Genomic DNA, 24410 nt, shown 5'->3' on the forward strand with positions numbered 1-24410 from the left:
ATTCCTGATATGCTATCTAGACTGTTTCTGTACCTATATTGCCAATTCCTTTCTATTTGCTGGTTCATCTTAGATGTTCCTGCAAGATTTATTCAAATTACTTTATTTTTCTTGTCAGTCTTCTGACAAATAAACATAAATTATTCCTTTATAACCTGTATTGTGGTCTTTAAATGGCTTATAAGACCCTCTTTAATGTGATCCCATTTTGTTTATCCAGAATTGTCCATCTTTTCCTATTTCATGGCAGTTGGACTCTTCAGCATCCTCTGTACACAATCATCTTCTCTGTATCAGTCCTTTTGATTCTGGTGTGCTCCACCTACTAAAACTGGCATGCTGTATTTTTTTATTTTCCCTTAACTCTCTTGTTTCTTGTTTCTTGTTCCCCTGGTTACTTTGTTCATTGATCTCATCTCCATAGTGGGCTCTCTTCATTCTGTGAGCTAACCATGCACCTTTGTTGAACAGCTTTATTTCTTTTGTACCCTACCCACTGTACCTTGTACCAGCTTTACTACCTTTCCTCAGGCTCACAAGTTAAGCCATCTGTTCTCATTGCCAGTCTGTTCTCCTGTTTCCTCTTCAGCAGTTTTATTCTTAAAGCTCGAGAGCAAGGCAAATACAGGATTTGCTCCACAATGACAGATTAGATTTGAAAACATGTAAGTTTCTTTCTATAACCATTGATGGCAGAAATTAACTAGGAATGTCTTATTGTACTCCTTTTTAGAAGCTGACTGCCCAGGCAAGCACCAGGAAAGCAAAGACAATGTTTTGAACTCAGTTTTGTTCACATTCTGTAAAATTCTGACTGTGGAGAGACTCCATGGTTATAATATGAGCACAGGTCTTAATCCTACAAGAAAAAAATCATATAAATGTAAGTCATATGGAAAGAGTTTGCAGCCTACTTTAGACTTACTTAATTATAACAGATGTTATACTAGAGAAAACACTTACAAATGCAATGAATGTGGGAAAGCCTTCAAAAAGAAGTTTCATTTTATTAGACATGAAAAAAATCATGCAAGAAAAAAACCCTTTGAATGCAACGACTGTGGAAAAGCCTATAGCAGGAAGGCACACCTTGCAACTCATCAGAAAATCCATAATGGAGATAGACCCTTTGTGTGCACTGATTGTGGGAAAGCGTTCATGCATAAAGCACAACTGGTGGTCCACCAGAGACTCCACACAGGAGAGAAGCCTTACGAATGCGGTCAGTGCGGGAAATCATTCACTTGGAACTCTTCCTTTACGCAACATGTGAAATCTCATACCCTTGAGAACTCCTTTGAATGTAAGGAGTGTGGGAAAACCTTTAGGTATAGTTCGTCCCTTTATAAACATTCTAGGTTTCATACAGGAGAGAAACCCTACCGATGTATCGTATGCGGTAAAGCCTTTGGCAACACATCTGTGCTTGTTACGCATCAAAGAATTCATACAGGAGAGAAACCTTATGGGTGTATTGAATGTGGCAAAGCCTTCATCAAGAAGTCTCATCTCCTTAGACATCAGATAACTCATACAGGGGAAAAGCCGTATGAATGTAGCAAATGTGGGAAAGCATTTTCCCAGAAGTCAAATCTCATTGTACATCAGAAAATTCATACATAATGTTCACTTAAAAGTATGAGAAAACCTTAAATATTTTATAAACCTTATTAAGTAGAGAATTCATGGTGAGGAGAAATCCACCAATTTGAATGAATTGGAAGAATAGATTCCCATTAAAAAATTTTTGATGCCAATCATGTTCTGAAAATGATAATAAAGTTTTTAGTGAAAAGATCACAGAAAACATTAATTTATAAATGATAGCCCGTAGAGCTTGGAAAGTAAGCATAAATTAAACAATCAAGGAATCAATGAAAACTACATTTACCATCTCTGATTTTTTATTTTTGTAATACATTATACACTTATGCAAGTGTGAGTATGAAATATGCTTATATATTACGTTGAATCATATCTATTAAGAGTTTCTGCAGTAACTTTTTTTTTTCTTCCATCCTAACAACATGCAAGTGAAAAAATGTGGTTTAATTTGTAGTATGAGTTTCAGTAATATTTTCATCCATTTGCTGGCACTTTGAATGGGTATGGCAGTGTTGCTGAATCTCAGAGTCTCCTCTTTAATTCTAAAACTTGTTATAAAGGTGTTTTCCTATGTATGTAAGCATGAAAGCAAAAAATTTAACAAGATACCGATTGAGAGGGGGAAAGCGGTTGTATTCCATATTACAGTAAGTATTCAGTTGCGGAAAAGAAGTATTTAAGTATGTAAATAAAACATTTGCACTTCAAGTGTATCTGTCTTTTTCATTGGTGTATCTACATAAGGTGTAAGCATAGCTCAAATAGTGCTTAACTGAGCTGTCATCTGTATTTCATTTTAATACAGTAGAGTATCATGATACTTTGCAACTTTCAGGGAGCGAGTGTTTCGGTCTGGTTTTTGTTTTCTTGTATGAAATTGATACTGGTTTGGCCCCTAGGTGTGTGTGGAATTTTCTATATAACAGCATAGGCAGTATTAATCAAGTTGAAAAGAGCAAGTTTTTTGCTTAGCAACTTCACTTTGGAATGTGACATTTTGTAAGTTTCTTATATTCCCTTAAAAGGATGAACCAGCCATTATTTAAGCTACTGTTTTTATTGCTATCCACAATATTCCTTGATGATATCAAAAAATTTTATGTCTTTTCTTGAGTTGTGACAAAACAGCTTGAACCTAAATTCAGAAATCAAGCCTTTTCAAGTTTAAGCTCAGTTACAACTACTTGGCATTGTTTTTCTTTCATTCATCATTTTTTTGAATTAATGTTGAGTAATGATTATAAATGAATGACAGTGCTTTTTTGAACAAGCATACTATAACTTAAGGATCTCAACTAAATCTCATTGGCTGACAAAGATTTTTTTGCTTGACCAAACTTCAGTCAGGCTACTGAAGCTTCCCTCCCGTAGGTCCATCTGTACACTCCCTTGTAAAATCTAGTTTTAGCAAGAACCCTGCTAAGTCATTTTAGCCAGAACCCTCCACCCTCAATATCTGATCAGATTCCTCATTCTCCATCATCCTTCAGGTGATGTCTGATCACCCTGGCCTGTCTTCAGGAAGAACTCTGTTAGGTGGGTTTAGCCAGAACCCTCCTTGCCCCTGATGTTTTCTCTTATTAATTTTCCATCCACTGACCCTCCACCCTACTCCTTGGCTATAAATTCCCACTTGACAATGCTGTATTCAATCTCTCTGGGTCCAATCTCTCCCGACCCAAACTAAAATCCCATTGCAGTGGTCTCTACCTATCACGCCAGTCCTGAGTAAAATCTGTCTTGTCATTTGTCATCTTTAAGAAATGTGACTGAATACTTTTTTTCTTTCACATTTTCCCAGTTATTTTAGGAGGCTATGTATTGACTACACTATTACCTTTCTTTTGGGATTGTCTTCAGAATCAGTTTGCTAGCCAAATTCTTTGGGTATGTATTGTCCCGGGACGTGCCTTTTTTTCAGCTCAACAGTTTCATTTCCTACATGAAATCCTCGTTTTGCCCTGCCTAGTGTTCACCGTTCCCATCCTATCTCCTCTCCCCATGTCCATGCTTCTCATCTAAGAGACTCCAAACTACTTAAGACTGCAGGAAGAGAATGCATTTTAGGAGGGAGTAGGGGGCTCTACTGCTGTCAGCATGACGTGAGGTCCCCTTGGGAGAGCAGCTGTGTAGGTCAAGGTGGCAAGAAATGTGCAACGGTCTGCGAATAAAACAAGGGAGTTTTCATTGTAACATATCAGGAAACATATAATCTAGGTTCCATAAATTAATCTGCTCCCTTAAGTGAAAGAAGGAATACAGTAGAGCAAGTTAAAATATATTTGTGTGAACAAATACACACTGCCACCTTAAGAGTTTTTGTCACTGACCTCATTGTCTTAAGCTGTGCAAGATGTTGGCAAGAAGAAAACCAAAACTATGCTTAGCTCCACCCAAATGTCTCAGATTCCCAGAACTCCCTAGTCTATATTCTGTGGCTGAAACAGCCATGGACAATTTAAGTGATAAGTCCCTCGATTTTTCTTATCTCTTAAGAGTTTGTCATGCCTTGAGATTTTTTTTTTTCACTTTATAAAAAGAGTGAAAAATGCCTTCTTTCTCTTTTTTGTACATAGGGCAGATAGGGCATTTCTCCCACCCCAATGAAACTGTTCAGTTTTTCTGACTTTATCATATATGCTAACTTTTAAGAATCAAATACAAAAGGTATAATGAAAAGAAAAAAGTGGTGAAGGGAGATGTGAGTTTAGGAGTCTGAGTTCTGGAAAGGGGTAGAGAGTTTAGACCTTATATATAAAAAAAAGTAAGGGTAATCTGAAAAGCATTGAAATATAATGTGTAACTTAAAAATCTGAAGAGAAGACTAATAAAAATGTCATAAATCCAACAAAGCAGGAAAGAAAGGTAAGATAAATAAAAGCAAAAAAGAAGTGCTTTAGTCTTTATAATTTCCTTTGCAAACTAAAAGCCTGTTATTTCCAGTGAGCTAGAGCAGCCCACCAGACACTCTTGCCACCTTGACCTATGCTTTCAAGTGGATCTCACACTACACTTGCAACACTGGAACCCTCTACCCACTTCTTAAGGGCAGTTTGGAGTTTCTCAGATGAGGGACAGGAACAGGGAGAGGAAGAACCAATATTGTATGTTTTTTGTACTGTGTTTAAAGTTGTTTGAATTGCTTCATTTGTTTGCATGTTTGTGACTGACTTAAATATGCAGCTAGTTTCCTTTTTTTCTATTTGTATTTGATGTTAGAGTTTTTGTTTTTTCTTTTTTTTTCTTTAGGTAATGGAAAATTTCAAACATACACACAAGTAGAGAGAATAGTATGATGAATTCCCATCCTGTCTCCTACTTTAACAATCAGTAATTCAAGGCCAGTCTTATTTCTTCTATACTCCTTCCCAGGATCCACTCACTCCCAATTTATTTTTGAAGTGAATCTCAGATCATTTCATTCATAATACTTCAGCACCTATCTCTAAAAGTTAAGGATTTTTTTAAAAATACATAACCATAATAGCATTATCTCTACTAACAGTATTCATTAAAGTAATCCAACATATATATCCAATTGATGTTTGAATTCCTCTTTTTTTTAATTTATTTTTATTATATAAGTTTCAGCTGGACAGCATTATATAATCCAACATCTGAATATACTATGAAGTGATCACAAGTCTGGTTACTATCCATCACCATACAATTGACCCATTTTGCTCTCCCCCCCAACCCCCTTTCCCTCCAGTAACCACTAATCTGATCTCTGTATCTATGCATGTTTTGTTTTATTTTGTTTGTTCACTTATATTGGGTTTTTTTTTAGATTCCACATATGCATAGAATCGTACAGTATTTGTATTTCTCCATCTGACTTATTTCATTTAGCATACCTTCAGGGTCCATCCATGTTGTCACAAATGGCAGGATTTCATTTTTATGACTTAGTAATATTCCATTATGTATACATACCACATCTTCTTTATTGATTCATCCATTGACGGACACTTAGGATGTTTCCATATCTTGGCTACTGTAAATAATGCTGCAGTGAACATCAGGGTGCACCTATCTTTCTGAACTACTGTTTTTGTGTTCTTACAATAAATACCCAGAAGTGGATAGCTGGGTCATATGGTAGTTCTGTTCTTAATTTTTTGTCTAATTTATTTTTAAACAAATACTTCCAAGGTTCAAAAGTCAAAACTGTATCTTTTTTATCCCATTACCATGCACCCTATAGATAATCATTTTCATTCATTTCTGCTTTATTCTTCCAGGTACATTTGGCAAACACAGACACACACACACATTGTGTTATTAGATATTGTTCTTTCTCCTTTTTTCTTACACAAAATGTAGCATGCTATATATAAACTTTTGCACCTTGCTTGGTTTTTTCCCTCTTAACATATATATCAATCAAGGCCCAACCAGGAGACGGGAACCACACAGAAAATTTTAATGTAAGAGTTTTTAACTATAATAGGGGGTTGGAATAACAAAGGATTGGCTGATAACACGTAAAGAGAACTCTAAAGAATATAGAAATAGAAGAAGCAGCCACCACGTCTAGGGCTCAGATAGTGTGCTCAAGGAGGAGCACTCCCCCCACTGGTGCCGAGATCCTGACCTTGGCTGTGAGGCCTCAGCTGTGGCTCACTGGACAGCAGAGAAGCTGCTTAGACTCTGCACCTGCAGAAGTTGCTGCAAATCCACCCTCTGCAACACTGGGGGAAGCTACTCATTGGGAGGTATCTCACTGGAAGCAACATGCTAAAAAACTGCTATGGAAGGCCAGGGAAGCTGCTAGCCACTGGGTGCTGCTGGCCGCCATGCAGAGCAGGAGCCCGGCACTGAGGGAGCTAAAATGTTGCAGGAGCTGGAGGCATCCTGCTATAAAATCAATGAAGGGGGCGCTGGGGGAAGCTGCTGGCCTCGTTTACTGCTTTTTATTCCCTACGGAAATAAACTGAAAGAGCCTGGTTGTGCAGAGCAGAGGGTAGGAGGTTGGGAATTGGAATAAAACTTGATCTTGCGGCAAGAATTAAATCAAGGTTATAGCTGACACATACATCATTAAAACCTCACATCAGTTTAAGATTTCTCAGAGAAAATACCCAATTAATGTTATGATGCTCATAAAAACTTTCAACTGAGCAAAATAGCCGGAGGTAGGGAGGTGGAGACTAAAGATGTGCTTCTGCCTTTGAAGTCTTATAGGGTCAAAGTACTTGAATTAAGATAAGAGAGAGAGAGGCTTGGGACCAAGAAAGAAGATAAATGTAGTACATCTTGTCCAGGACAGAACTGTGGCCATGGCTATAGACGCCTGGGGCTGACTGGGATCACACAGGTGAGAAGTCTTTGAGACAACTGTACTACCTGATTTTTAAGAGACCAGAACTGTGCAAGACTTAAAACCAGCTCTTGGAGCTCCGACTGTCCACGTGCTGAAAGTGAGCTAAGAAAGCTGCACAAGAGGGCAGATTCTCCAATGTCCTTTCCAGCCGGGGATAATGAGGGCAATGAAAAGGGAAGGACATCCCAGAGAGGGAGCCAAGGCCTATGGAGAACAATGAACAATGACAACAAACAACAGTAAAGCATAATGAACAAAGCTACTCCCAGGAAGGAGAACCAAGACCTAAATAAGGATGATTTCTCACCCCAAGGGAGTACTGTATTCAGAATTAAAATGGACCTGCTGTGTCTTCCATTTTTCACCTTTCCTGTTGGGAATGTATGCTGTTGTCACTCTGTCTCTATTCTACCCTGTTCCAAATCAAAGTGTGTGTGAGGTACAGAAAACTTGTCCATTTAATTCACAGATATTCAGCTCAAGAGGAGCCCCATCTGGACTTGATGAGAAGACTACCACTTACCAACATCCTATTTATACTACTGTGCATTACCCAGAAGTCCTGAACTTGGGAGTCTGATACTATGACAAGACGAGACTTTTGGCTTTTCTTCATTGGGAAGAAGGTGCCTATATTTTGCCTTCAGGAGGGAACATGAGTGAATATTTAGTGACAGTGGTTGGTTGTTAATGCTTTCACTAAATATTTCTGACTCAATTCCTTTTAGGCACTTGTAGGACTGAGTTTTCTGGTTTCTTTGTGTTTGATGCCAAGGGATTAGTTCTGGCCCATGAATTATGACAAAACTGACATGTGTTATTCCCAGTCAAGCATTTAATTGCTGATACAAGACCCCTCAAAGCTTGATTTTCCTCCAGCATGGCAACTGCAATGTTCAAGATGGTGACGACTCTTCCAGCTAGAGTTTGACTATGAGACACAGAGCCCTGTACTGTTCTGCTGTAATATATAGCAAGTGCAAGAAATAAATTTCTGAGCCTTAATCTTAAATCTTAATCGACTAAGATTTGGGGATTGTGATAGACTAAACTGTTGACTATGATGCCATTCAACCAGTTCTAATTAACTCAATCAAATTTAATTAACTCAATATATTCTAAAGACTGAAAAATCCTCTTAATATCAAAAATGTACCTAAAAATATTCCTTCTTGCAAATGTAATTTCTCATGAAAAGAAACTGTCTCTAACAGCCTTACTTTGAAAAATTCTGATTTTCTACAACAGCATGTTGCCTCTGGAATAACTTAGCTCCAATCACCTTACAGTACTTTGTCACTGTTAAGGGCTGAATTGTGCCCCTCCCCTTGCCAAAATTCATATGTTCAAGCCCTAAATCTCAGTACCTCAGAATGTGACCATATTTGGAGGTAAGGTCTTTAAATAAAGTCTTCAGGTTGGGTCCTATTCTAATCTGACGGGTGTCCTTTCAAGAAGAGGAAACTGAAACACAGACATGCACACAGAGGAAAGACCAAGCGAGGACACAGCCATGAAATCTCTGCAAGCCAACGAAAGAGGTGTCAGAAGAAATCAAACCTACCAAAACCGTGGACTTCTAGCCTCCAGAACTGTGAGAAAATAAAATCCTATTGTTTAAGCCACTCAGTCATTGCTATTTTGTTACAGCGGTCCTAGAAAACCATACAGCCACTCTACTAAATATTTAAGTTCATAAGTGGATGTGATCAGCCTAGATTGGATATCATGTTCACCCCGTGGCAGGAGAGCAGAAAACCTTGATTCACATTACCACCAAGATCTCATGTAATAGGAACAGAGTCATCCCCATAAAGAATAAAAGGGTCTGTTACCAAAAGCAGGAAGAAGTGGGGCTAAGCAGATGCCCAATAACATTTCATCCCTTTGAACACGAACTTTCTGTTATATAACCACAGTTCAGAGATCAAAAAATTTTTTAAATTACCACTGATACAATACTATTGTCTAATCTGTCATCCATAAAGTCCCTAATTGTCTCAATATTGTTCTTTTTAAAATAAATTTTTACTTTTAGAATAATTTTAGGTTTATAGAAAGTTTCAAAAATGGTACAGAGAGTTCCCATGTACCCCTCACCTATTGCCCCTAAAGTTAACTCCTTCTATTACCAGAGTACAACTAAGAAACCAACACTGGTGTATCACTATTAACTAAATTCCATATTTTATTCATATTTCACTAGTTTTCCCACAAATGTCCTTTTTCTGTCCTAGGATCCAATCCAAGACACCACATTGCATTTACACCAATAATGTTCTTCTTAATCGTTTTTTTTTTTTTCTGGTCCAGGTTCCAAACCAGGATTACCCACTATATTTAGTTGTTATATTTTTTAAGACTCCTTTAATCTGGAACAACCCTTTGGCTTTTCAACATCTTTCATGACATTGATATTTTTTGGAGAGTACAGGCCAGTTATTTTGTAAAGTGCCCCTCAGTTTTGGTTGGTCTGATGTTTCCTCATGATTAGATTCAAGCTATACATTTTGGCAAGTATATCACACAAGTGATATTCTCAGCATTTTATGTCAGGAGGCATAATGTTGACTTGTCTCATTACTGGTGATTTTAACTGATTACTTGGTTTAAGGTGGCATCCACCATGTTTCTACATCATAAAATTACCATTTTCTCCATTGTAATTAAGTAATTTATAGGGGAAATAATATCCTGTTCCTCATCAAACTTTCACTAGAGTGCTAGATTTAACCCTCTGTTAATCAACCGGTTCCCCGTCCATCTTTTTTTTTTCTTTCTTAAATTTATTTTATTTTATTTTATTTCAGTCAAAGAAACCAGCTCTTTGTCCCACTGAAATTCTCCCAATCTAAATTTTTCAGATCATGTTCTCTTAAACTCACTCCAAGTAGGCTTTCCCCTACACCACTCCACTGAAACTGTTCTTGTTAAAGTCACCAATAAAATTCTAATTGCTGTATCCAATGATCAAGTTGTCAGTCTTAATTATCAATAATTTTGGACACAATGTATCACTCTATTCACTTTGAAGCACATTTTTTTATTTTCACTTGGCTTAGAGGATCCACATTCTCCTGGTTCTCTTACTTCACTGATTTTTTTCCTTCTCAGGCTCTTGCTGATTCCTTCTCATCTCTACAAACTTTCAACTTGGGAATATACCAGGTCTCAATAGTTGGACCCCTTCTCTTCTCTTTGTACACTGTCTTCATTGGTAACCTCATTTGTTTTGAAGTCTATCTATATAATGATATCTCCCAAATTTATTTCTTGTGGACATCTCCCCTGAACTCAAGCATATCTGCTCAGTATCACCAGTTGGTTGTATCTAATTGGCATCTCAGATTCAGTGAGTTCAAAACAGGTCCTGATCTCCCTTATTCTCCCTAGCTCTGCTCCTCCTGCAGTTTTCTCCATCTCATCTGATGGCAATTCCATCCTTTCACTTGATCAGATCTGAAACTTGGGAATCATCCTTGGATCCCCTTTTTCTCTCATACCCTCCCTGTGACGTACAACAAATCCTATGGGGTCTGCCCTCAAATTAGACTTTGAATTCAACTACTTCTCACTACCTCTTCTTCTACAACTTGGTCTGAGCCACCATCATCTCACTTCTTGACTATTATAATAACCTCCTAACTGGTGATGCCCTTGCTTCCCTCCAGTCTGTTCTCACAGCAGCCAGAGTGATCTTACTAAAACTCCAGTCAGACCATGCCACTCCGCTGCTCAAAATTCTCCAGCGGCTTCTATTTTCACTCAGAGGAAAAGCCAAAGTCCTTACATTAAGGTTATAAGTCCCTCTGCAGCCTAGGCCTCACCCTTCCTTACCTCTTTATTATTCTTACATTTCCATGCACACCCTCCTTGCTGTTTACATGTGTGGTCATTTTCTGCTTCAGGTCTTTGCTCTTGTTGCTTCCTCTATTTAAAACACTTCTCATTTGGCATGAGTTTGCAGCTTCATTTCCTTCAGGTCTTTGCTCAAATATCTCCTAACAGAGGCCTTCCTCAACTACTCTAGTTAAAATTATAGTTCTCCACTACTTCCTATCCCCTTTCTTTTTTCCTTTTAAATTTTTAATATTTTTTATTGAGTTATAGTCAGTTTACAATGTTGTGTCAATTTCCAGTGTAGAGCACAATTTTTCAGTCATGAATATACATATATTCATTTTCACATTCTTTTTCACCATGAGCTACCACAAGATCTTGTATATATTTCCCTGTGCTACACAGTATAAACTTGTTTACCTATTCTATATATACCTGTCAGTATCTACAAATTTCGAACTCCCTGTTTGTCCCTTCCCACCTCCCTCCCCCCTGGCAACCACAAGTTTGTATTCTATGTCTATGAGTCCTCTCCCCTTACATTGTACTATTTTTCTCCATAGCATTTATCAATATCTAATAAAAGAGAGCATTAGCTCCATGAGGGCAGGTGTTTTGTTTGCTTTATCACTACTGCACACTGAAATCAATGCCTCGAATATAACAGGAGCTCAGGCAACATGTTTTTGTTGAATGGATATTAGATATATGCTTACAAAAAGGCGTGACAGTATACAGTACACACACATTTTAAAAGGGGCGGGGCAGAGGGATGGGAGTTGGGGAGTCGGGGAGAAAGGTCTGAAGAAACTGTAAAAGAGAAGTTACAGAAATTGTCTCAAACCTGGTCTGGGAAAACGGTTTTTTGGCATACGATAATTCATGATTTCATTATGGGAAAAATTGTCATTCCTGATGAGTAATATCTAAATGACTTGAATGGGATTAAGACTTGTTCTAAAAAGCTAGTTGTCCACAAACCCTGATGCCTGTCACATAGACTCCTTTTTGTAGCTAGCCAACAATGATTATGTAACCATTCTCTTTTCCAGTATAAACGCTTTCCCTGAGTGAAACTTGAAATTGGCCTCTTGCTGTTGTTCTCTTATAGCAAGACTGTAAAAAAAAAAAATTGAAACATACTCATACATAACTAGGCTGTCCGAAAGAAACAAACAAAAAACTCGAATACATTAATTTACATAGTTTATATTTTTAAATTATTTACAGTTGTTATGTTACTCCAGTGTTACTAAAATAAGTTTAATTCCTTTAAAACATAAAATGAAAAAAGAAACTCTTTCTTTAAATAAATCACTTTTATTCACCATGTCTATGTCATATGTTATTTCTATTGTCTTGCCTATACTAATCAGTAAAGGTTACGTACACGTTTCCTTTCCATATGACCACAGCCCTCCATGAAGCCCCAGTGACACCAAACTAGAACTCCCCAGTAGGCTAAGTGGAAACCCCTGAAGCCTTCTGGACCGGGACTCCACGAGCATTGTGGGAAATGTAGTCTCGGGTGGATTTCCCCTGGGAACGCTGGGGAAGCTGGGTAGGTCACTACTTCCGCACACGCGCAGTGGGGACTTCAGGAATCGTCTGCGTCCCTCCACTTGTTTCAATTCTGAGCGCAGGTGACCCAAGAGGGCTTGAGGCACAGTTGGGGAGCAGAAACCGGTTTGTCCGCTCATGCGAAGGAAGTAAAATTGTAGGTAACCCCTACGCGCGGGGGCATTTGGCGTAGAGAAAGCCGAGTAAGGAAGGGCAGGCTCCCGTCTGCCCAGGTCTGGCTGCGGCGGGGCGGGCCAGTCTCCGTTGTGTTGTAGGTAGTGTGTGCTGCGTGGGGAGCCCATGCCTGTGCGTGGAACCTTAACTCACCTCATTCCGCAAGGCTTTTAACTCGCAGAAGGCAGTTAACCCCTTCAAAGTGGAGGGGAAGAGAACCAGTATATCCAGAGCCAGACAGTGTTAAGCACTTGTTTAAAGTATGGCATTTATTTACCACGGTTACTTTGTGATGTTAAATATCCTCATCGTTTTACAGAGGATGGGCAACTGCTTCAAATCACACAGCTAGTAAGTGGAGCCGCTCGCTAGTCTTCAGACTCAGTGCTATTTTACCCAGAGCTCATGATTTGCAACACAGTAATTTGCCTAAAACGAAGAGTTACTTTGTTTAGTTTGTATTCTTTTTAAAGAGTTAATGCTAAGTGAACTTCAACTAGTGATCATTGTTATTGAGAGAACTCTTGGTGTCTCTGCAGGAAGACTGTAATTGAACCTGTGAGTCCCTCTTGGGCCTGTCTCAGTTTACAGCGGCCCTGGTTAAAAATCTACAAAAAGCCAACCTTGGGCCACAGAATGGTGAATTTACAGAATTGGGACCCAGCGTGAAGGTTCCAGTTGAAGGAGTGTTGCCTCTCTATCACCCAGTCCATCTTTTCTAGGGAACAGTTAAGAGGAAAAAGGTTAATCCGGGGAAGATGCTCTCCTGACCTGTGAATTTCACCTCGTTTCAGGAGAGGTAGGAATCAACTCTTGTCTCTCCTGTCTAGTGAGAGTAGGTCTTGACTCATAGCATTACATGTAAGTACCATCAAGGACTGTGTCCGTGGAGGTATGTCCCACATGTTTCAGGAGAAAAGAGAGAACTGCAGAAAATGAAGAGTGGGTGTATGTGGTCAGGCTCCACAGGAAAATGAAACTCACAGGAGGAGAATGAGGGTATGGTCAAGGGGAAGAATCAAGAGCTACTATAGAAGAAATTCTACTTGTTTCCTAAATACATTTATTCATTCTCTCTCTCTCAGGCTCTCACAAGCACACATTCACACCAGTGTGTTCCCTTCATTCCTCATGGGTTCCTTCAAGATTAAACTGCCTCCTTATTATCTCACTTGTCACATTTACCCTTTGGGGATATACTGATTCCCTTTCTCCCCTTACCTAAATGCAGAAACAGTATACAGGGTAATCACAGCCTGGTAGTGCCAGAAGGACTTTTAGGAGTCTTCTAGATCTGCTTCTTCATTTTGAGGAGGAATCAAACTAGCCCTGAGATCGCATTTGAGTGCGAGTCCCACAGTTTGTGAGTGGCTGAGTGTGGCCTGATATCCAGTCTTCAATTCCCAGACTATTCTTTTTCCTGCATCGCAGTTCAGTTGGGCCGAAGTTGCTTAATAAATTTCTTTTGAAAACATGTAACAAGGAGATTCATTCATTCAGCAAATATATGCTGAGTGTCTGTTGTGGACCAAACACCTATTCTGGAACTGGGTGTACCACAATGAGCAAAACAGAGTCTGTGTTTTCATGGAGGAAAATAAACAAAACCCAAATAATCAGATACATACTCTGTCATTTGGTGGCAGGTGCAATAGAGAAAAAGACAAAGTAAGGGTGTACAGAGTGATGGTGACAGTAAGGGAGTCTCTTTTACCTGAAGTGGTCAAGAAAAACCTCACTGCTCAGTGAGCTGTGAGCAGAGACCCAAAGGAGCTTAGAGAGTGAGCCATGCAGTATCTGGAGTTTTCCTGAGAAAGAATAGTCCAGGCAGAGGAAATGTACAGAAATTCTGAGTAATCATCCTTGGTATTTTAGAGGAAGAGCAAGAAAGCGACTGATCAGAGTAGGTCAGAGGAGAGTGATGGAGGGGTTGAAGCAGATGAGCTTAGAAGAGATAGAACAAGATGGTGTAGGGCCTTACAGACCTTTGTTTAAATTTAATGTGTATATTTTTAAATGGTATATACTTATATGTGTGTGTATATATGTAGTTGGGAAAATACTGCATTATAAAAAATTAGAAAGTACAGGTATGTAAAAAAAAAAAAAAAGAAGTTATATATGATCCTGCTATCTTTACAATCCTAAATAATAATTATTAACATTTTGATATAGGACCGCTGAGTTTGTGTGTCTCTGCGTCAGCATGCATAGTCTTCTAAAAGGGGAGGAGAGGATCATGTTTTACGTGTCAAAGTACTTTTTTACCTACAAATATAAGTGGAACCTCTTTCCTTAACAGTATCTTTCTACAGCATCTCTTTTTTAAAAATCAGCATCGTATTAATGGACATTTAAGTTATTGTCATTGTTTTCATAGCATAAGCAATGATGTAAAAACAGTGCTTTTTATCTCTCCCTTTCTCCCTTTTTTATTTTTAAAAATAATAGCAATTTTACTAAGTGCTTGCCACATATTGTTCTGAATGCTTTACATGTATTAACTTATGTAATCCTCATAAAAATCCTGTGATGTGTGTACTATTATTATCAGCATTTTGTAGGTAAGAAAACTGAGGTACAGAGCAGTTAAGTAACTTTCTCAGGGTCATACCTTTAGTAAGTGGAGTAGCTGAATTTGAACTTGGATTGCCTGACTCTGGAATCCAGGCTTTTAATCGTTGTATCCATCAATTTTTATTGCTATTTCTAGAGAAGTCACTAGGTCAGAAATTAACCATAAATTGTAATAGATCGATAGGGCAGAAATGTATGCATCTACCCAAGGGAGAACATCCTTGTCCAAGTTCCCTGTAATCCTGTCAGAATCAAAAGTTGGTGCTTCTGGAACATGACTTCTCTGGCTTGTTTGAAAGCTCATTCTTCCACCAGTAGCCTTTTTTATAGTTGGTATATGGGTATTTATTTCTAGGCAGGAAAGGCATGGAACCACTTCCTTCCCACCCTCTCCCCCAGTCTTGTTTTCATAAGTCTGTGTCCTTTCCCACGAGCAGCAGACAATGACCAATTTCCAGGCAAGACATCTATCCATCCATCTATCCATCCATGTATTCATTCAAATTCAGCTTTGCTTTCTGGTGAATATGCAGTGACTTGTAAGACTCCATATATTAAAGTAGAAAAGTATTTTGAGGTAAGAATATAAACAGGAAAAATATACATTGAAATTTAAATTGAAGAAAGGTTAAAAAATTGATATGGAGATTATAGGGCCTGCACAGTTTGTAATGTTGAGATACAAATTCATGTTTAAACTTGGCAGTCATAAAAAAGGACACCTAATCAGTGAAATTATGGCCTCGTCCTAGAGAATAAGGTATAACAATTCCATAGATAAAGGTTTTCCTGGCACTTACTTATTTATTATGAAAAAAAAATTTAATGAATGTTTATATAAGAGATTTGTCGTAAATACAGTAGCAGTCTCCATGTGACCATTTTTCAAGTGTCCCTTTGTATAAGCAGAAAACATGAGGCCAAAGCAAGGCTTAGTGAACTTAATATTTTCTATTCTCTTCTCTTCCTCTTCCTCCATAGATACATAATATATGCATGTATATATACATATGTGTGTGCATGTATGTGATGGGAGAGTTTTAATATGATTTTCTTCTGTCACAAATTTAAATTCTGAATCAACTACATAGTTTTTAGTTGTCGTATGTAACTTCCCGCAAACTCTGAACAGTGAACGTAATTAGAGGAATTGCTCTGAATCTCCTCCACATGCCCTAGTGGTGCTCACTACAGTTCGAAGATGAATGTACTATTCCAGGGATCAGTGACATTCCAGGATGTGGCCATGGACTTCACCCTGGAGGAGTGGCAGCTGCTGGGATGTGCTCAGAGGAAGCTGTATTGGGATGTGATGCTGGAGAACTTTAGAAACTGTATCTCAGTGGGTAAGAGCAACTTCCCTGTGTGACTCAGCATATGCTATTAGTGCCCTTCCTTTAAGACTTGTGGAAGCTGTGAACGTTCTGAAGCATTAATGAGTTTGGCCCTGAATTTTTGTGGTCAGAGATTCTTAATCCCCTTTGGGGATCAGATAGTGTGTTCATGCTTCCCAGATGGAGGCAAAGGGTCTTTTCTGTTCTAAAGCCTGTTTGTCATCCTTTCCAGGCCCTGAGACTCCAGGAGGCAAATCCAAATTGTGAGGTAGTTGTTTGTCCCCAGCACTTTGTCCCCAGTTCTGTGTTGTTTCCCATGACAGGGTGTCCAGACACCAAGACAAAAGTGATCTTCAAGGTGGAGCAAGGACAGGAGCCATGGATGGTGGTGGGAGAGAACCCACGTTGGCGCACTCCAGGTGAGTCAGCGAAAATCAAGTAGACGGGAGTCTATGGAGTTGGGATCCCAGGTGGCGTGTGAGGGACAGGCACCTTTGAAATACTTTTCAGGAAGCACCTCTTAAAAGCCACACACCTTTGGAGGTGACACAACATCCTCAGATCCCCAAGTGGCACCTTCACTTCCACTCTCCCACGTGGCTGCCCTTCCTCTTTCTCAGCTCTGGTGTGGGGGGATGTCCCTCCTCTGCTCTGGCTCCTCCCACTGCCTGTTCCATCTAAGTGCTTGCTTGGTTCTCTTAATTCCTAGAATCCTCATTCTTCTTCCCTCCTCAACACGATCGCAGATCTTTTCATACATCTAGTTCTAATAATGTGGTCAGATTGTGTTTACTTGAGAAGTAAGGAATGAGGTATGAGTCCAGAGTGTTACACTGAGAAGATTCTCTCTTGATGGAAGGCAGTCTCAGAAATAGTGAAGAATTGTCTTCTCCCCCATTTTTCCTAACATTATTATATCAGTGGACTTAGCGTTAGTAGGGTTTTGAGCTTGGCAGTGATGATGTTGTGTTGGACATGACGTGGCATCACGGTAACAGTAGTCAGAGAACCTTCTTAACCACACAATATATAAAGGCACAAGTTGGTAGAGCCTAGGAGTCTGTGGTTCAGATCCCCAGAGTTAATGGAAGCTGTAAGTGTGGAAACCAAAATGTGAAATTTGAGTTGAAGAGTGGTGTCAGGGGCAAAGTAGAGTTCTGGAGGCTAGTATATCTGGAAGATTGGAAGAGGTTGTAAAGAATAGGATTAATGATCAGGAAAAACTCTTCTCAAGTAGCAGAAATAACTGATGATAGAAGCAAAAGGAATTTACATCTGGTCTCTTTTATAAATGTTCTGCGGAGCCTCTGTGATCCTGGGTATATGTCAGCATTGGAGAATGAACCCTAGCTAGAACTTGAGTTGGAGAACTTTCTACAGATATGCTGCCACTATTTGAGTGGTTTGAGAGGATATAGGAACATGCCTATAGGTAAACGGGAGTTAATGGCTTGAGAGTCCATTTGGTGATTGTGTGCAGGGTGAGTAAGAATAAAGAAGTGTATGGAGGAGTCTAGAGAGGACCCTAAGAGGATCATTTAATTTTTAGATGTTGTAGACTTTGATCAAACTTCTCCAAACCAATCCAGCTCTCCTCATTTCCCCATAATGCCTTTATCTCCTTGTTCCCCTCGTCACCCAACTCATTTATTCCTCTCCCCATTCTCAGCTTGTTCTATGTCCCTGTTAAGAGAGCTTCTTAACTTTCTTTGTCATCATTGTAGCTTTACTTTGTGTCTACTTCGCCATCTTTCACAGGTTGGAAAGTCATATTTATAAATAGAAAATCTTGTTCTCATTATTGTTTTCCAGAAGCGTCCATTTCAGCAGTTTCTTCTTAGTGCCCAGGGCAGGGCAAATACAGGTTTATTTTTTGTTCTGTAGTCCGGAATGGGAAACCAGGCCTGAAACCAGAGACTGTGTGTGTGTGGTTAAAATGACAACAACAACAACAACAACATATAATATAAAATCTGTACAATTTTACTTGCTATAAAAATCAGCAAAACTTTTAAGTGTACAGGACAATATTGTTAACTATATGCACATTAATGTTTGGGGGAATCTCTAGAACTTCTCCATCTTGCAGAACTGAAACCCTGCACCCACTGAACAACAATTCCCTCTCCTCCCTGCCCCTGGCAACTACCATTCTACTTTCTGCTTCTGTGATTTGACTATTTTAAGTACCTTATATAAGTGAAAGCATGCAGTTTTTGTCCTTCTGTGACTGACTGTTTTCACTTATTCTGAGGTCCTTGAGGTTCACCCATGTTGTGGCAGGCGACAGAGTTCCTTCTTTTTTAAAGTATGTATATATCACATTTCCCTCATCTATTCATCTGTCGATGAACTTCAGATTGTTTCCAGCTCTTGGCTATTGTGAATAATGCTGCAGTGAACATGGGAGTGCTGGTATCTCTAGGATTCCAGTTTTCAGGGTTTTTTTGGTAAATACCCAGAAGCGGGATTGCTGAATCATACGGTGTTTCCATTTTTGGTATTTTCAGGAACCTCCATGCTGTTTTCTGTAGTGGCTGCACTATTTTACATTCCCACCAACAGTGCACAAGGGTTCCAGTTTCTCCGCATCCTTGCCAACGCTCATTATTTTCTGTTTTTTGGATAATGGACATCCTAACAGGTGTGAGGTGATAGCTTATTGTGGTTTTGGTTTGCATTTCCCTGATGACTAGTGAGGTTGAGCATCTTTTCATATTCCTGCCAGCCGTTTGGAGAAATGTCTATTGTAGTTCTTGCCCATTTTTTTGCCATTGAGTTGTAGGGGTTCCTTACATGTTTTAGACATTAACCCCTTATCCAATATGTTTCTAAAATACTTTCTCCCATTCTGTAGGTTGCCTTTTCACTCTGTTGATTGTTTGCTTTGCTGCATAGAGACTTTTTAGTTGGATGTAGTCCCACTTGTTGGTTTTTCCTTTTGTTGCCAGTGCTTTTGGTTCCACATCCAAGAAATCATTGCCAAGACCTAAGTTTAAGTCTTTAGTACATCTTGAGTTGATTTTTGTGTATGGTTTTAAGTTTAGGGTCCAATTTCACTTCTTTACATGGGGGTATCTGGTTTTCCCAGCACCATTTGTTGAAGAAACTATTCTTTCCCCGTCGTGTTGTCTTGTCACATTTGTTGAAGACCATATATGCATGGGCTTATTTCTGGGCTGTCAGTTCTTTCCCGTTGGTCTATATGTCTGTCTTTATGCCAATACCATACTGTTTTGATTATTGTAACTTTGTAATGTGGTTTCAAGACAGGAAGTGAGAGGCCTGCTGCTTTGTTCTTTCTCAGTTGTTTTGGTTATTGGAAATCCTTTGTGGTTCCATATGAAATTTTAGAATTTTTTTTCTAATTCTGCAAAAATTACATTGGGATTGCATTGAGTCTGTAGATCGCTTTGGGTACATTTGGGACATTTTAATAATAGTCCATGAACACAGGATGTCTTTCCATTTATTTGTGTTTTCCTTAATCTCTTTCAGCGGTGTTTTGTAGTTGTCAGTGTAGAAGTCTTTCATCTCCTTGCTTAAGTTTATTTTATTATTTTTGATGCTATTGTAAATAGGCCTGTTTTCTTAAGTTCCTTTTCAGATTGTTTATTTCTAGTGTATAGAAACACAGCTGATTTTTATGTTGATTCTGTATCCTACAACTGTGCTGAATTTATTTGTTCTAACTTTTTTCATGAAGTCTTTAGGGTTTTCTGCCTAGAAGATCATGTCATCAAGGAACAGAGATTCTTTTACTTCTTCCTCTCCCACTTGGATGCCTCTTATTTCTTTTTCCTACTTTATCGGTCTAGCTAGGACCTTAGTACTACATTGAATAGAAGTGGTCAGAAGAAGCATCCTTGCCCAAAAGCATTGACTAGAAATTTCTTTCTATAACATGATATTGGGAGGAGTAACTGAGAATGTTTCATTTTACTCCTTTTTAGAAGGTATCTGCTTACTTGATGATGAGCTAGAGAGACAGGAAGGAAACAAAGACAGTTTTTGGAACCATGATATGTTCACCTTCAAGAAAACACTGACCAATGAGACAGTCCAGAATTGTAATCTGAGTATCAAATTTATTTCTTCAAGACAAAAACACCATAAATGTGAGTCAAATGGAAAGAGTTTGCAACCTAATTTACACTTCCTTAATTATAGTAAAAGTTATACTAGCAAAAACCCTTATGAATACAAGGAATGTGGAAGAGCCGTCAAAAACAAGTGGTGTCTCATTAGACATGAAAAAAAGCATGCAAGGAAAAAAACCTTTGGGTGCAATGACTGTGGGAAAGCCTTCCAAAAGAAGTCTTGTCTCATTAGACATGAAAAAAAGCATGCAAGGAAAAAAACCTTTGGGTGCAATGACTGTGGGAAAGCCTTCCAAAAGAAGTCTTGTCTCATTAGACATGAAAAAAAGCACTCAAGGGAAATAAAAACCTTTGAATGCAATGACTGTGGGAAAGCCGTTAACAGTAAGAGACACCTTACAGCTCATCAAAAAATTCATAGTGGAGAGAGACCCTTTGTGTGCAGTGATTGTGGGAAAGCATTTACACATAAAGCACAACTGGTGGTCCACCAGCGACTCCATACTGGAGAGAAGCCTTATGAATGCGGTCAGTGTGGGAAATCATTCACTTGGCACTCCTCCTTTGCACAACACGTGAAATCTCACACACCCGAGAACTCATTTGAATGTAAGGAATGTGGGAAAACCTTTAAGTACAGTTCATCCCTTTATAAACACTCCAGAATTCATACAGCAGAGAAACCGCACCGATGCAGAGAGTGTGGCAAAGCCTTTGCAGACTCCTCAGTGCTGGTCATGCATCAGAGGATTCACACAGGTGAGAAACCCCGTGGGTGCACTGAGTGTGGCAAAGCCTTCATCAAGAAGTCACATCTCCTGAAACATTACTTAACTCACAGCAGGGCAAACAAAATAAATGTAACACACATGGGAAATCTTTTAACCAGAAGACACATCTCACCCTCCATCAAAGAAGTCATAAAAACAAAGAAGCTTTGTAAGTGTGGGGACACTTAAAATTTAGCCTTTTAATAAAGCAGCAAAGAATTCATCATGAGAAAAACCCTATCAGTTGAATAAGTGTGGGAAAGTGTGTCCTGAAATTCATATTCTGTAAGTGATATTACTGATTTTATTGAAAAGATTACAGAAAATTTTGAGCCATAGACAACTTTACAGTAAAGCTGAGGAAGTTGTGAAAAAAAATGAGTAATTAAGGCACCAGAGCAGTATAATTGCATATATACACTGCCCTCAACTTACGATTTTTTACACAAATAATACAAATGTCTGCATTGCTTAAGAAATTTTTATAACCGTAGGTTTGAAATATGTGCTGTGCACATTATACAAAATTATATATGATGATGGTTGCACAACATTGTGAACATACTTAATGCCAATGAATCGTACTCTTAAAAATGGTTTAAATAGTAAATTTTATGTTACGTATATTTTACTATGATAAAAATATGTAAGTAAACTTAAACCGCTTCCAAAATTATATCTATTAAAATCTCTGGTAAACCCCTTCGCTATCTCTTCAAAGCCTAAAATCGTCATATCCAGAATTGCCAATTATAAGTGAAATAATAGGGCTCATGATTTAGAGTAAAGGTCAGTGCTACGAACTTGATCTCTAACCATTTCGTGGCACCTATGAATAGTTGTGGCAGTTGTTAACTGAGACTTCTTGAGCCACCTCTTAGATAGTAATCAGGGACAGTTAAGAAGTCTACTGGTCTGCTCACCTGAGACTATCTCGTAATAGGTTCTGTGCAAAACGTGTGTGTGTGTGTGTGTGTGTGTGTGTGTGTTTAATCCTGGTTGACCAGACAACAGCTGTGTTTTGTATTACTCCAAGCACTTAGTACAGAGAAGGAGGCATCCTGCAGGTAAACAGCCTTAAGTAAAAGCCATCCCATTTCACTGACGCAGCTCCGTAAGTAGAAGTCAGCCTAGCTCAAGCAGCATAGAACTGGGGTTCTTAGTTTAGAAAAATTAGGTGTCATGATGCTTTGTGAGACTTCTGGGAAAAAAAAATCAATTATTACCTTTTAGTTTTAGAAATTGTCTCAGAGATATCTCAGGCTCATTTGGAAATTTCCAGGTGGCTAGCATAGGTAGATCAAGCTATTTTGAAAAGCTTTTTTCTACTTCCTTGAACTGCTTAGCAACTCCTTTATAATTCGACATTATGTAAATTCTGTGGATTCCTTTTAAAGACACGTGAACTAGCGATGAGGTAAGTGAAACTTCTGCATTTCACTTGAAGTGTTACTTGCTATTATTAAAGAGTCTTTAAGCCCTTTCTTCAGATGTATTTGTGAAGCTTATGTACAGCATTGAGCTTGAACCTGTATTCACAAAACCAGGTTTTCTCTTGCAAGCATACATTTTTGGATTAAATGTGTGAACTTGGAATTGTTTTTCCTCATTAGCATTTTTGCAGGGTGATGAAAGACTTACGAATGAAAGTGATTTTCTGAATATCCATCAAATCGAAGGTAAACCGTGTCTTACAGCACTTTCATACTAAAACTATATGCTAATTAAACTTAGGCAATCACCCCAAATCGCTTGGCAGACCACAAAAGTATACATGTAAGTTATAAACTCAAGGAGCTTTTTTCAAAGCTGCCTCTTCTCTCACTTCCTTTTAAAGCTGACATTTTGCTTTATTTAACATTTTCTCCTCCTCTCCTGACTTTTTCTCAGCTCCTGGCCTTAGCAGTAATAGCATCTGAGCAAATCTAGACGTTAAGACAGCAAGAAAACACCCTTGAGGCGGGGAAGGGGGAGTGTTTTCATTGCTGCTGGAATGATGTGAGCCTCCTAAAAAGAGAGGCCTTGCACATCAAGGTGGAAAACTGAGAGTAAGAAGGGGCCCGGGAGGTTCATTTGATATTATGATCTGAGCTCTTAATTAAACTGTTTGTTCCCTTTCTTATAGAGGAAAATAATTAGCTAACTATGAACCATAATGAACCAGAACTCATTCATGACCTCCGAAGAAGAAAACTCTAGGTCCAGAGGATTTCACTGATGAATTCTACCAAACACTTAAGGAAGAAATAACAATTCTTCACAGTTTCTTCTAGAAGATAAAGAGGCAATACTTTGTAGCTCATTTTATAAAGGAAGTAGTAACCTCATGTCAAAACAAGGCAAGACAGAAGTCACAGTCTTCTGTAACCTAACCACAGAAGTAACACCCCCATCACTGTTGCCATGATCATTTCATTATAAGAAACTGAAAGGGAAATTAATATTGTTAGTATTTCTTATTCTGTTTGTTAGAGGCAAGTTATTATGAAATAATGCAAGAGGAAGGGATTGTCCAAGGCTGTGATTACTTGGGGACGTGAATATCATGGGAGCCATGTCAGAAGCTTGTAACCACATGCCCTTTTTAGATGACCTAAAATAAAAAATTCTAACAGTCTTGGAGTTCACACAGTAGAATGGCCTTGCAAATGTGCTGAGTGGGTTGAAGGTTTTAGCCAGTACAAAAATATTTGCAATCATAAAAGTGTCTATACAGGAGGGAAACCCTATAAATGAAGTAAACATGGTGAGGGTTACTCTAGAGCTGCCAGTCTTAGAGGTCATCAGAGTACACATGAGAGAGATACCTTATACATGCGGTGAGCATAGTAAGGGCTTCACCAGACGTTCTGCTCTTCTGCATCATACCCTCCACTCAGGAGAAAAAGCATGTCAGTGTGGGATGTGTGGTAAGAATTTTTCTCAAGAGCATAGAAAACTCCAATTTGAAAAGATACATGCACCCCACTGTTCATAGCAGCAGTATTTACAATAGCCACGGTGTGGAAACAACCTGAATGTTCATCAACAGATGGCTGGATAAAGAATGTGTGGTATATATACATACAGCACACTGGAATACTTCTCAGCCATAAAAAGGATGAAATAATGCCATTGCAGCAAC

The 24410-nt window shown here is 38.8% G+C and overlaps 2 protein-coding genes across 3 annotated transcripts in view; both read left to right on the forward strand.

The window, feature by feature from the left end:
- ZNF684 (zinc finger protein 684) overlaps positions 1–8556 on the forward strand; it is a 32465-nt gene extending 23909 nt beyond the window's left edge. Inside the window, exon 5 of one of the 2 annotated variants that reach the window (XR_004324950.1) lies at positions 7401–8556. Coding sequence is in view for 1 of the 2 variants with exons in the window: in XM_032493934.1 (XP_032349825.1) it covers positions 734–1623 (890 nt within the window). In the remaining variant the exon portion in view is untranslated. Of the gene's footprint in view, positions 1–733; positions 2314–7400 lie in introns of those variants that run through there. The other variant, XM_032493934.1, reaches the window with a different exon arrangement.
- Positions 8557–12837: 4281 nt separating this feature from the next.
- On the forward strand, positions 12838–23903 carry LOC102524121 (zinc finger protein 684). Its single transcript, XM_032493933.1, has 4 exons — positions 12838–12856; positions 16302–16428; positions 16740–16835; positions 20370–23903. The coding sequence occupies exons 2-4, from the start codon at positions 16329–16331 to the stop codon at positions 21473–21475; spliced, it is 1302 nt and encodes a 433-aa protein (XP_032349824.1). The 5' UTR covers positions 12838–12856; positions 16302–16328; the 3' UTR covers positions 21476–23903.
- Positions 23904–24410: the final 507 nt, after the last annotated feature.

This window comes from Camelus ferus, chromosome 13 (assembly GCF_009834535.1).
Source record: "Camelus ferus isolate YT-003-E chromosome 13, BCGSAC_Cfer_1.0, whole genome shotgun sequence".
NCBI classification, from domain to species: Eukaryota; Metazoa; Chordata; class Mammalia; order Artiodactyla; family Camelidae; genus Camelus; species Camelus ferus.

What these genes read in the sequence shown, in the direction of transcription:
- LOC102524121 (XM_032493933.1), top strand. Translation starts at nt 16,329, where the DNA reads ATGGACTTCACCCTGGAGGAGTGGCAGCTGCTGGGATGTGCTCAGAGG. An exon ending in TAGAAACTGTATCTCAGTGG is followed by an intron (nt 16,429 to 16,739) that starts GTAAGAGCAACT and finishes TTCCCATGACAG; the next exon opens with GGTGTCCAGACACCAAGACA. An exon ending in CCCACGTTGGCGCACTCCAG is followed by an intron (nt 16,836 to 20,369) that starts GTGAGTCAGCGA and finishes ACTCCTTTTTAG; the next exon opens with AAGGTATCTGCTTACTTGAT.